We start from the raw sequence: 13,889 nt of genomic DNA on the forward strand, positions 1-13,889 counted from the left end.
CCTTGACCAAGGGTGACTGATCCACCAAGGATCGATAGTGTAATCCACCAGGCTTCGCGTTCATGATCACAAGGACGGAATGTAGCCATCTATGATGGCCACCTGCAAAGGACCATGGGAATTACGGCCAACCCAGGACTCAGACACACAGCCTGTGTGTATCTAAAACACAGGTAACCAGACCTGATCTAAACCCCCGCTCGTTTACATTTCAATGGCCCATTTTCCCAGGACAATAGAACTCCAATCAAGCAGCCACAGACTGATCGGCTCCACTCTCCTTACTCAGAAAGCACAACTGCCAAGGTCCATGACCACTAAGGACCCGCCCAGCGACCAAGGCACCCGCCCCTTTATTGGCCGAAATCGAAGAGAGTGATCAGAGCCCTGTCAAACTATTGGGTCCAAGGTTAAGGACCACCCCAAGGAGCGTGAAATTCCAGGGGGATAAAAGAGAGCACAGCCATGTGTTCTGTCTCTCTTGGATCCGGCCTGTGCCAACCCAATCGTAGCAGGAACAGCCAGCCAAGTTCAAGACCGACGATCGCTACCTGACGGATGAGCCCAGCAGAGACAGAGCCACTTTCTTCAAACCAGTCAAGTGAAATCCAGATAAAGGCCTTATCCATTTGCACAGTGCCGGTCACCCTGAAGTTAAGTCTAGGTTATTGTAGCTGATAGGTGTAGTTTAACACGTAGTAGATATTGTGTTTGCATGTTGAGATAACTTGTGTAAATAAACTATCTTTTGAACTAACTGGTTATGTGGTCATTTGATCGATAAGGGAAATGCTTGTGGTTCACCGAGATAAATAAATAGAGCAACAAGGTCACCCAAACATTTCAGTTGGATAAGATCGAATATCCACCCGTTGCTAGGTTGAGCACAGCCTTAACCTCCTCCACCCAGGTTCCCTCCTACTCCATTAGCGCTTTGTAACTATCCCAGACCCTCCTCCGACAGAAGATTATCTTGCAGCACTTTCCGTCCTCTGATCGATGCAGCAGGCTCACCAGAGGAGTATTACCTTCCCTGGGCACTGGCACACCGTCCACCCTCAAAAAAGACACCCCCCCCCCCAATACGGGTGGAGAAGGACCAACAAAATCCACCTCAAATCCTCCCAATGTGCAAACACCACTCGGGCAGTGACCTGGGGCCAGGCTTCAAACCCCACGTCCTCAGCGCCATTGGCAGCAGTGCTAACCACTGTGCCACAGTTATAACAAGGTAAGCCGCAGACAGTAATATTAGTTGGAGTCAGAAATATGCCGTTTTGCAACAACTAACTAGTTGGTAGACAGCAGTAGTTCAATTCCAGCTATCATTCAGTTAGAACTAGCTAATCACCAGTCTGCAATACTTTGGTAATAGTGATAATTACTGTTCTAACTAGCATACAGTAATATTTAATATGGTAGCATGGTGGTTAGCATAAATGCTTCACAGCTCCAGGGTCCCAGGTTCGATTCCCGGCTGGGTCACTGTCTGTGCGGAGTCTGCACGTCCTCCCCGTGTCTGCGTGGGTTTCCTCCGGGTGCTCCGGTTTCCTCCCACAGTCCAAAGATGTGCGGGTTAGGTGGATTGGCCGTGATAAATTGCCCGTAGTGTCCTAATAGTAAGGTTAAGGGGGGGGAGTTGTTGGGTTACGGGTATAGGGTGGATACGTGGGTTTAAGTCGGGTGATCATTGCTCGGCACAACATCGAGGGCCGAAGGGCCTGTTCTGTGCTGTACTGTTCTATGTTCTATTAGTCAGAACTAGCCAGTAATGTTTCCACCATCAGTATTAACTAGCCGGTAAAATTTCAGTGACAGCCTTAATTTTTTTTAAACTGGCTAGTTAGTAGACACTAATATTTCACTCACAGCTGTGATTGTCTGGTTATAACTAGTTAGCAGACAGTAGTATTAGTTAGTCATGGATATTGAGTTTTAACTGGCCATTTAGTCAGTAATGTTCCAGATGTTGCCATAATTATTAATTTATAACTAGCTAGTTAGCAGGTAGTAATACTTTAGTTATAGCTGTAGGGTGGCACAGTGGTTAGCACTGCTACCTCACAGCTCCAGGGTCCCAGGTTCGATTCCCCGCTGGGTCACTGTCTGTGCGGAGTCTGCACGTTCTCCCAGTGTCTGCGTGGGTTTCCTCCGGGTGCTCCGGTTTAGTCCCACAGTCCAAAGACGTGTGGTTTAGGCGGATTGGCCATGCTAAATTTTTAGTGGGGAGTAAGATTAGTTACAGTTCAAACCACTATAACCAGCAAGTTACTAGGGAGTAAGAATAGTTAGCTATAACCAGCTAGTTTGTGGAGTGTAAGGTTACAGTTATAACCAGCTAGTTAGTGGGGAATAAGATTAGTTATAACCAGATAGTTAGTCGGGAGAAAGAACACAGTTATAACCAACTAGAAGTGGGGAGTAAGATTACAGTTATAACCAGCTAGTTAGTGGGGAGTAAGATTACAGTTATAACCAGCTGGTTCGTGGGGAGTAAGAATACAGTTATAACCAGCTAGTTAGTGGGGAGTAAGATTACAGTTATAACCAGCTCGTAAGTGAGGAGTAAGATTAGTTATAATCAGCTAGTTAGTGGGAAGTAAGATTACAGTTCTAACCAGCTAGCTAGAGGGGAGTAACATTAGTTATAACCAGCTGGTTCGTGGGGAGTAAGAATACAGTTATAACCAGCTAGTTAGTGGAGAGTAGGATTACAGTTATAACCAGCTGGTAAATGGGGAGCAAGATTGCAGTTATAACCAGCTAGTTAGTGGGGAGTAAGCTTACAGTTATAACCAGCTGGTTAGTGAGGAGTAAAAACACAGTTATAACCAGCTGGTGAGTAGGGGTCAAGATTACAGTTGTAGGGCAGCACGGTGGCCAAGTGGTTAGCACAACCGCCTCACGGCGCTGAGGTCCCAGGTTCGATCCCGGCTCTGGGTCACTGTCCGTGTGGAGTTTGCACATTCACCCCGTGTCTGCGTGGGTTTCGCCCCCACAACCCAAAGATGTGCAGAGTAGGTGGATTGGCCGCGTTAAATTGCCCCTTAATTGAAAAAATAATTGGGTAATCTAAATTTAAAAAAAAAAGATTACAGTTGTAATCAGCTAGTTAGTGTGGAGCATGATTAAAGTTATAACCAGCTGGTTAGTGGGGAGTAAGGTTACAGTTACAACCAGTTAGTTAGTGGGGAGTAAGGTTACAGTTATAACCAGCTAGTTAGTGGGGAGCAAGATTACAGTTATAACCAGTTAGTTAGTGGGGAGTAAGATTACAGTTATAACCAGCTAGTTAATGGGGAGCAAGATTACAGTTATAACCAGTTAGTTAGTGGGGAGTAAGATTACAGTTATAACCAGCTAGTTAATGGGGAGCAAGGTTACAGTTATAACTGTAGTGATCTCTGTATGTACACAAGGGGTTAATGAGTAACCAGTAGCACCACATGATCACTAGAGGGCCGGACCTACAGGGGTATAAAAAGCAACCACGTTGGGTCTGGGGCAGTCTCTCTCTCTCTCGGGTACACTGTGATCAGGGCAATATCAGAATAGTTCAGATAGCTAGTGGAGTTACATACAGTCACTGTTGTTCGATCTTGTTAACCTTATCACTCGTAACAAAGTTAAAGTAAAGAACTCATGCACTTTTTGTTATAGTTCCTCAATAAACCTTTGTTACTGGACGAGTTTGAGTCTTCATCGAGATTCAGAAGACCCCACCATCAACCAAGAATTGAGTAGCACGAGTTACCGACGACACAGGTAACAAACCATGGTACCAGGTGTACTGGCTTTAAAATAACTAGTTAGATAAGGTTCGACAACAAGAGAAGAAAGATTCGGATAGATATTCGACCACGGAAGTCTTCGCAGCACTGAGAGCTCTCGGGCAAGAAAAGACGGTAGGATGGATTCACTTCCAGCACCACAGCAACTCAGAACCTCTGGTAATCTCCAGTATAACTGGAAAATATTCCTTCAACAATTTAATCTATTTATGGAAATTAAGGACATGATCGCTGTGTCAGATTCTAAAAAAAAACTGCCTGCCTCTTACCTGCGGCTGGGAAACAGGCCATTGATATATATTATTCATTCACTTACGCGGAAGGGGAGGACAAGGATAAGCTGGACATAATTTTTTAAAACTCGACAACCAAGACATTTGAACGCTTTGTGGGCGATTCTGCCAAGTGTTTGCGCCGTCGTGAAGAATCGATCAGCAGTTTTGTCATTGACTTAAAGCTGCAATCCTGCAATTATGAAAACCTCCGTGACTCCCTCATCGGGGACCAAATTGATGGGGGCCTCAGAAAGTCTCTCCTCAAACACAGAAACCTGACCCTTGAAAAGGCCACTCAAAAACGCTCTGCTCATGAAACTCCGCAGCGCAGCATGAACAGTTTACTCCCCGGGAACAAGGCCTCCCCCACGAGGTCGGATCCGTCAAAACGATGGCCCAGGCATCGAGAAGGTGTTCCTCCACCGACAATCCGGCGCGCGCGAACCTGGAACATGCGCAGTTCGCCCGAAGACTGGAACCGGAAGACAAAACTACTGTGCACGCGCAAGCGTGGCGGGGCAGCGTGATGACGCGTCTTCACTGCGGACACACCCATTTAAAAGGGCCTTTGACTACTCATACGGCGTGGACACGGTTGAATCAACTGAGGAACCTTTTCTAACAGTCACCACGCCTCATCTAAAATGGCCGAAAGTAAACAACAAGACTTTGAAAGTTACAAAACACAAAAGTTTTCCTCCAACGACAGAATGAAGCCCAAACCTCCACCCATAGTTAATATTACCCCCGCACCACCCTGGAACAAGCAGTTTGCAACTCACAATGGGGAGAGCCAGAAATCCAGAGCAAAAGATTTGTTCACTGACGATGTCGACGACGACTCAGGAGATGAGTTCCACAGCGTCAGCAGGAAGAGATGATCTGCTTGCTGACGAACGCTACTCAGCCATGGATGGGTTCACCGGATCTGATGATCATTGCAGCAGCAACATGGGCTCCGAGTTCAACACGCGTCTCCTGGTAGAGGAATCCAATACCGTGACGACAATGGACGACAGCCACACGTCACATATCTGAGAGGAAGGCAACGCCACACAGAGAGCACAGATCGACTGCATAGAGGGAGTGATACCAGCCTACACAGCGAGCACGTTGACAGATTCCAGAATGGACGCAATTAAAGACTCCGGAGCAACAGTCGTGCACGAGGAAGGCTATGACGGTCTATCTGTCTGATATGAGCAGCCAGCAGCACACTATGAAAGTCCACCCAGCTCACGTAACCAACAAGTTCTTCAAACTTATTTTCCGGGGACCCATTTTCCAACCGGCCAACCTTCGTGACCCACGCCGGCCGACCTGTGCGACCCACCATTTTCTCTTACCTTGTTTGCTGCTGACAGAAATGGAGGAAATGGGTTTTTTGGGAACGAGGACAGGTGCTCAGGGAGCCCAGCAAACCATGTCCACATGTTCTGGGCATGCCCAGCGCTGGGGGAATTTTGGAAGGGGGTAGCAAGGACGGTATCGAGGGTGGTAGGATCCAGGGTCAATCCAGGCTGGGGACTCGCAATATTTGGGGTTGCAGTGGAGCCGGGAGTGCAGGAGGGGAAAGAGGCCGGTGTTCTGGCCTTTGCGTCCCGAGTAGCCCGGCGGAGGATTCTTCTTCAGTGGAAGGATGCGAGGCCCCCAAGCGTGGAGGCCTGGATCAACGATATGGCGGGGTTTATTAAATTGGAGAGAGTGAAATTTGCCCTAAGGGGGTCAGTGCAGGGATTTTTCAGGAGATGGCAACCATTCCTAGATCTCCTGGCAGAACGGTAAAAACAAACGGTCAGCAGCAGCGGCAACCCGGGGGGGGGGGGTTTGTCTCTTTGTTTTTGTTTTGGGTTGAATATCTGTTTTTTGCCAATGACGGGCGTTAATTTATTGTTTCTCTTTTGTATTTACGGCTGGGGGGGGGGGGGGGGGTTCTGTTTTTTTTGTTCATAGAATTTTCTGTTATTGTTTTCTTTTTTGTGAAAATGTTAAAATGTGAATAAAAATTATTAAAAAAAAAAAAGAAATGGAGGAAATGGTTTTGGGTCCCTTTGGCCCTCGTACACGCCCCTCCAATGGAACCTGTTGGATGAAGGTGAAGCCTTCCGGTGTCGGAGAGTATGGAGTCTCCTTCTGTCCAAAGTTCTGAATTCTTTTCCTGTAAAATTGTTATCAAATAAACCCCCCCCCACCGAACTTGCAGAAAAAAATATAAATGAGTGAAATAAACAAAAAAAAAGAATAAACCCCCCATACCTTGTAAAAAAAATAATAAAATAAATGAAAAAAAATGAAATGAATAAAACAAATGAAATAAATGAATAAAAACCACTACAGAACTTGTAAAGCAAAAAGCTGCAACCATTTAAAAAAAATAGCGGCTGCGCATGCGTTCCGATCATCGTGCACGCACGTGCAATGCGGCTGAATTTTTTATATTTATTTTTTAAACACGTTCGCTGCCCCTTGCAGCCGGCGTTATTTGCGCAATCTGGAGCGCCGCAGACAACGGCTCCACGACCCACCCGCTGGTCGCCCCCCCGACTTTACACGGCACTGAATGTCTACCCACTGTATGTAAAAACAGTGGCAAAGTGCACACTCCACATACAGAGTGCGCAGGATCACAGCGAGACTGACAGATCCCAGCTCGTCTGTACAGAAGCGCAGATTAGGTCTACACTTGGGCCCAGTGAGACCACGTCATTTGAAATCTTGAAAATTTCAACTCCTGAAGAGGAGCATAAAGAGGTCACGGATGATTCCAATGCACTGGAAATGTCTCCAGAACAGGAGCACCAAGGAAGCAAAGGAGGACAAGCAAATCCACCACAAATGACTGATGTCACCAACATCAGATCATTCTCACAACTGTCAAGAAAAAAAATGCTCAACGAACCATCGGCTACCGAAAAGGACACTGACACAAACACCTTTGAGTATGACTCGAATAATACACATGGTACAGTCAGTGAGTAAAACTGCAACAATCAACAAGACCAAACAACGGTATCAACGACAGAAGCCACAAAAACAACAATAAAACAACAACCTGTACATCATGTCACAACTTCACACTGGATAATGTACCAGCACAGCTCAAAACAGTGGCAAGACTACAAACATTACATTCCATGACAACAATTCTCTCGATTTCATATCTGCACCACAGCAAGCAACCAACCCAGCTTTCAAGAACGAGGACGTACGGAGTCAATACCGCAAGCACAAAAACAATTCCAGGGCTGACAACAAACTGCTTTGACCATTCGAACACCTCACGATGACTTGCTGGTCACTTACAGACATGAACACTGACGATGTTCACAATGAAATGACAACATCAACATTTCCACCTCGACGACAGAAGAAAGCAACTCAACTGATCAAATTCATAACGTCTGGGCTCTCAAATTTTCTTGTTAAGATGGGATTCTTTAAACGATAATTGGCTTTGTACAGTCATCGTTACCATCGCAGCCCACAGAGCGGGCTGGTTTAGCGAGTGGGCTGGTTTAGCAAGTGGGCTAAATCGCTGGCTTTGAAAGCAGACCAAGGCAGGCCAGCAGCACGGTTCAATTCCCGTACCAGCCTCCCCGAACAGGCGCCGGAATGTGGCGACTAGGGGCTTTTCACAGTAACTTCGTTTGAAGCCGACTTGTGACAATAAGCGATTTTCATTTTCAGATTGTACACCGTTACTTGTCTTGCCCATCTCCAGTTAACTGCATGATGTTTGTTCAATTTTCTTTATAAAATACAGAAAATATGTATCACAAGAGGGGGGGGGGGGGGGCGGGATGTAGTGATCTCTATATGTGCATGTACACAAGGGGTTAATGAGTAACCAGTAGCACCACATGATCACTAGAGGGCCGGACCTACAGGGGTATAAAAAGCAACCACGTTGGGTCAGGGGCAGTCTCTCTCTCGGGTACACTGTGATCAGGGCAATATCAGAATAGTTCAGATAGCTAGTGGAGTTACATACAGTCACTGTTGTTCGATCTTGTTAACCTTATCACTCGTAACAAAGTTAAAGTAAAGAATTCATGCACTTTTTGTTATAGTTCCTCAATAAACCGTTGTTGTCACTGGACGAGTTCAAGTCTTCTTCATTGAGATTCAGACGACCTGACCATCAACCAAGGATTGAGTAGCACGAGTTACCGACCACACAGGTAACAAGACAATAACCAGCGAGTAATGGGGAGCACAATTACAGTTACAACCAGCTAGTTAGTGGGGAACAAAATTACAGTTACAGCCAGCTAATAAATGGGGAGCACAATCACAGTTATAACCAGCTAGTTAGTGGGGAGTAAGGTTACAGTTATAACCAGTTAATAAATGGGAAGCAAGATTACAATTATAACCAGCTAGTTAGTGGAGTGCAAGATTACAGTTATAACAAGCCAGTAAATGGGGAGTGCAATTATAGTCATAACCATCTAGTTAGTGGGGAGTAAGATTAGTTATAACCAGCTAGTCAGTGGGGAGTAAGATTAGTTATAACCAGCTAGTACATGGGGAGTAAGATTAGTTATAATCAGCTAGTTAGCGGGGAGCAAGATTACAGTTATAACCATCTAGTTAGTGGGGAGTAAGATTAGTTATAGCCAGCTAGTTAGTGGGGAGTAAGATTACAGTTATAACCAGCCAGTTAGTGGGGAGTAAGATTAGTTATAAACAGCTAGTTAGTGGGCAGTAAGGTTACAATTAAAACCAGCTAGTTAGTGGGGAGTAAGGTTACAGTTATAACCAGCTAGATAGTGGGCAGTAAGGTTACAATTAAACCCAGCTAGTTAGTGGGGAGTAAGGTTACAGTTATAACCAGCTAGTTAGTGGGGAGTAAGGTTACAGTTATAACCAGTTAGTAAATGGGGAGCAAGATTACAATTATAACCAGCTAGTCAGTGGAGTGCACGATTACAGTTATAACAAGCCAGTAAATGGGGAGTGCAATTATAGTTATAACCATCTAGTTAGTGGGGAGTAAGATTAGTTATAACCAGCTAGTACATGGGGAGTAAGATTATTTATAACCAGCTAGTTAGTGGGGAGTAAAATTAGTTATAAGCAGCTAGTTTGCGGGGAGCAAGATTAGTTATAACCAGCTAGTTAGTGGGGAGTAAGATTAGTTATAACCAGCTAGTTAGTGGGGAGTAAGATTGGTTATAACCAGCTAGTTAGTGGAGAATAAGGTTACAGTTATAACCAGCTTGTTAGTGGGGAGTTAGGTTACAGTTATAACCAGCTAGTTATTGGGGAGTAAGATTACAGTTATAACCAGCTAGTTAGTGGAGAGTAAGGTTACAGTTATAACCAGCTAGTTAGTGGGGAGTAAGATTACAGTTATAACCAGCTAGTTATTGGGGAGTAAGATTACAGTTATAACCAGCTAGTTAGTGGAGTGTAAGGTTACAGTTATAATCAGCTAGTTAGTGGGGAGTAAGGTTACAGTTATAATCAGCTAGTTAGTGGGGAGTAAGGTTACAGTTATAATGAGCTAGTTATTGGGGAGCAAGGTTACAGTTATAACCAGCTAGTTAGTGGGGAGTAAGGTTACAGTTAGAACCAGCTAGTTAGTGGAGAATAAGGTTACAGTTTATAACCAGCTAGTTAGTGGGGAGTTAGGTTACAGTTATAACCAGCTAGTTATTGGGGAGTAAGATTACAGTTATAACCAGCTAGTTAGTGAAGAGTAAGGTTACAGTTATAACCAGCTAGTTAGTGGGGAGTAAGGTTACAGTTATAATGAGCTAGTTAGTGGGAGTAAGATTACAGTTATAACCAGCTAGTTATTGGGGAGTAAGATTACAGTTATAACCAGCTAGTTAGTGGAGAATAAGGTTACAGTTATAATCAGCTAGTTAGTGGAGAGTAAGATTACAGTTATAACCAGCTAGTTAGTGGAGTAAGGTTACAGTTATAACCAGCTAGTTAGTGGGGAGTAAGGTTACAGTTATAACCAGCTAGTTAGTGGAGAGTAAGGTTACAGTCGTCAGCAGGTTGAGGTAGTTGCTGGTTAGTCATCCCCCTCCCCTCACTCACTGGGCAGCTCCGCCGGTGCGGCCAGTGCCGGCTCTGCAGCCTCTGTCCGCTCTGTCTGTCCGCTCTGTCTGCCCGCTCCCTCCGGCCGCTCTCTGCAGCCTCTATCCGCTCTGGCTGCCCGCTCCGGCCGCTCTCTACCCCCTGACCGCTCCCTCCGACCGCTCCCACCAACTGAGCGCCGGCGGATGTGGGCGACCCCCCCGGAGCCCCGCCCCTAACCCGCCGGCCCCGCCCCATTGGCTGGCCGCCGCTCCGGCACCGCCCCCGCTGCACCCCATTGGTCCGGGCGGCGCTGACCTCAGCGGCCTTGGCCCCGCCCACCACGTCCGGCCCCGCCCCTCGCCACCTGACTGGCGGGCGGGCTGGAGTTCACGGAGCCGCGTCATCCTGTCCTATTCCCCATTGGAGCGGGTGAGTGGACGGTGGGGGAGGGGGGGACGCGGCTGCCAATGCCGGACGACCGTTGGCGGGGCGGGGCGGTGTGACGGATTCAAAAGCAACGGACGCTGCGCGGGCAGCCAGCAGGGGAACGACCAGTAGGAATCATCCACAGGGACCCAATAGGAATCGGACTCGCTTCCCCGGGCAACCAATAGCAATGCGCCTTCTACCCGGCAACCAATAGGAATCCGCTTCTCATCCCCCAGGAACCAATAGGAATGCGCAGCTCATCCGCATAGAAGCAATAGGAATCTGCCTCTCATCCACAGGGAACCAATAGGATTCCGCCTCTTATCCACAGGGAACCAATAGAAATCCGCCTCCCAGCCACAGGGAACCAATAGGAATCCACCTCTCATCCCCGGGGAACCAATAGAAATCCGCCCCCATCCACAGGGAACCAATAGAATTCCACCTCTCATTCCCCCGGGGAACCAATAGGAATTCACCTCTCATCCACAGGGAACCAATAGAATTCCACCTCCCATCCCCGGGCAACCAATAGGAATGCGCAGCTCATCTGCATAGAACCAATAGGAATCTGCCTCTCATCCACAGGGAACCAATAGGAATCTGCCTCTCATCCCCGGGGAACCAATAGGAATCTGCCTCTCATCCCCGGGGAACCAATAGGAATCTGCCTCTCATCCCCGGGGAACCAATAGGAATCTGCCTCTCATCCCCGGGGAACCAATAGGAATCTGCCTCTCATCCACAGGGAACCAATAGAAATTTGCCTCTCATCCACAGGGAACCAATAGGAATCTGCCTCACATCCACAGGGAACCAATAGGAATCCGCCTCTCATCCACAGAAAACCAATAGGAATCTGCCTCTCATCCCAGGGGAACCAATTAGAATTTGCCTCTTATCCCCGGGAAACCAATAGGAATCCGCCTCCCATCCCCGGGGAACCAATGGGAATCCGCCTCCCATCCCCGGGGAACCAATGGGAATGCAAGTCTCCAGTGGCTCAGCAGAGAGATTCTGAGTAAATCTGTAGGGAGAAGGGTATAGATTACATACGTTACACAGGGTAGAGATGGGTGTATAGGTTATATACATTACACAGTGGAGGGAGTGTATAAATTACATACAGCGCACCGGGGAATGATATAGATTGTATACATTTCCACGGTGAGGGGAGAGCGTATTGATTATATACGTCACGCTGGGCGGAAGGGAGCATATAGATTGTGGGTGACAAGCGGCGGGAGTATAGAATTCTGCTGCCAGTGAACGGCGCACACACGAGAACCACCTGGCTGGGCGGAGGATAAACCAGCCCTATATACACAGCAAAGTGGGAGCATATAGATTCTCCACATTACACGGCGAGAGGGAGAATATACATTACATAGGTTACACAGGGGAGGGAGGCATATGGATTATACACCTTACGCCGGGGATATGGGCGACACAACAGCACAGTGGTTAGCACTATGGCTTCACAGCGCCAGGGTCCCAGATTCGATTCCCCGCTGGGTCACTGTCTGTGCGGAGTCTGCACGTTCTGCCCCCGTGTCTGCGTGGGTTTCCTCCGGGTGCTCCGGGTTCCTCCCACAAGCCCCGAAAGACGTGCTGTCAGGTGAATTGGACATTCTGAATTCCCCCTCCGTGTACCCGAACAGGCGCCGGAATGTGGCGACGAGGGGATTCTCACAGTGACTTCATTGCAGTGTTAATGTAAGCCTACTTGCTTCGGTCTCCACACTCACGGACGGACAGACAGACTCGCGTCGGAGGCAGTTCAGAGTCGGGTCCCCGGGCTGATTCATGTGAAGAAAGTGGGAGGTCTGCCTTACGAGGAGAGTTTAAGCAGGTTGAGGTCGATGGGGTGGGTGGGGAAGAGAGGAGAATGGAGTGGCGGTTACAATCAGATCAGGCAGGCTCTTATTGAATGGCGGGCTAGCAGGGCTCAAGGGGCCGAATGGCCCACTCTTGCTCTTAATTCCTCTGTTCTTGCAGCAGTAATGCAGAGGAAGTGACTGAGTGAAGATCCTCATCTGTCCCCTCACGCCACCCCTCCTCCCGACCCTCTCACAGTCACCCAGGGCAGGTGGACATGGCTGAGGAGGAAGCAGACCTTCTCTGCACCGAACGCTACAGCGCCCACCGCAACAGACGCTACTTCCAGCTGCACGATGGGCAGCTCCTCCAAAGGTCGGAGCGAGGGATGGAGGCGACCCAGTCCGTGGCCGACGTCTTCACGGTTAGCCCCCGGGTTTGAGCGTGCGGCAGGGAGGTTTCCGGGGGGTGGGGGGGGGGTGGCAAAGAGGGGTGGGCGGAAGGGACGGTGGAGGGGCAGAGGGTGGGTGTGCGGAACGATAGAACGTGGGATCGGAGAGGGGGACAGAGAGAGAGAGTGAGGGAGAGAGAGATATCGAGAGAGGGAGGAGATTGGGCTGGATGAAGAAGAGAGTGAGAAAGAGAGGGAGAGAGAGAGAGAGACATAGATGAAGGGGAAAGAGAGCAAGAGGCAGAGAGAAAAGGGAAGACAGAGAGAAAGAGAGCAGAGCGAGACAAAGACAGATAGACTGAATGAGCAACAGAGAGTGCGGGACAGAGGGAGAGAGAGAGAGACGGAGAGAGAGAGACAGAGATAGAGAGGGAGGGAGACAGAGCGAGTGACAGAGAGAGAGAAACAGAGGGAGAGAGAGAGACAGATGGAGAGACAGAGGGAGAGAGAGACAGGGAGAGAGAGAGACAGGGACAGAGGGAGAGAGAGAAACAGGGAGAGAGAGAGAGACAGAGGAAGAAAGAGAGACAGGGAGAGAGAGACAGGGAGGGAGACAGAGCGAGTGACAGAGGGAGATACTGAGAGATAGATGGAGAGAGACAGAGGGAGTGAGAGAGAGAGAGAGAGAGAGAGAGACAGATGGAGAGACAGAGGGAGAGAGAGGGAGAGAGAGAGAGACAGATGGAGAGACAGAGGGAGAGAGAGAGAGAGAGACGGGAGAGAGTCAAAGAGAGTGAGAGCGTGAGAGAGTGGGATGGAGAAAAAGAGATAGAGACAGAGAGACAGCGATGCAGAGAGAGAGAGAGAGGAAGAATGATAGATGGAGAGAGACAGAGGCAGAATGAGAGTGAGAGACAGACACACAGAGAGAGTTTGAGAGTGGGACAGAGAAAAGAGACAGAGAGAGACAGGCAGACACAGGGAGAGAGTGGGTCACAGAAAAAAAGACAGAGACAGACAGAGAGAGAGTGTGAGAAAGTGGTACGGAAAAAAAGAGACAGAGAAAGAGAGACAGACAGAGAGTGGGACAGAGAAAAAAGAGATGGGGAGAGAGAGAGAGAGAGGGGCATGAAGAAAAAGAGAGAGATG

The 13,889-nt window shown here is 48.1% G+C and overlaps 1 protein-coding gene across 2 annotated transcripts in view; it reads left to right on the plus strand.

Annotated features, from left to right (window-relative positions):
- The first annotated feature begins 10,438 nt into the window (after window positions 1-10,438).
- The window catches only part of rusf1 (RUS family member 1), a 43,729-nt gene continuing 40,278 nt past the window's right edge, over window positions 10,439-13,889 (plus strand). The window contains exons 1-2 of one of the 2 annotated variants that reach the window (XM_038781004.1): window positions 10,439-10,531; window positions 12,530-12,773. In XM_038781004.1, coding sequence (XP_038636932.1) covers window positions 12,627-12,773 — 147 coding nt within the window. In that variant the 5' untranslated portion in view covers window positions 10,439-10,531; window positions 12,530-12,626. The remainder of the gene's footprint in view (window positions 10,532-12,529; window positions 12,774-13,889) is intronic. The other variant, XM_038781003.1, reaches the window with a different exon arrangement.

The sequence above is a fragment of the Scyliorhinus canicula genome, chromosome 20, assembly GCF_902713615.1.
Source record: "Scyliorhinus canicula chromosome 20, sScyCan1.1, whole genome shotgun sequence".
Taxonomy (NCBI): Eukaryota; Metazoa; Chordata; class Chondrichthyes; order Carcharhiniformes; family Scyliorhinidae; genus Scyliorhinus; species Scyliorhinus canicula.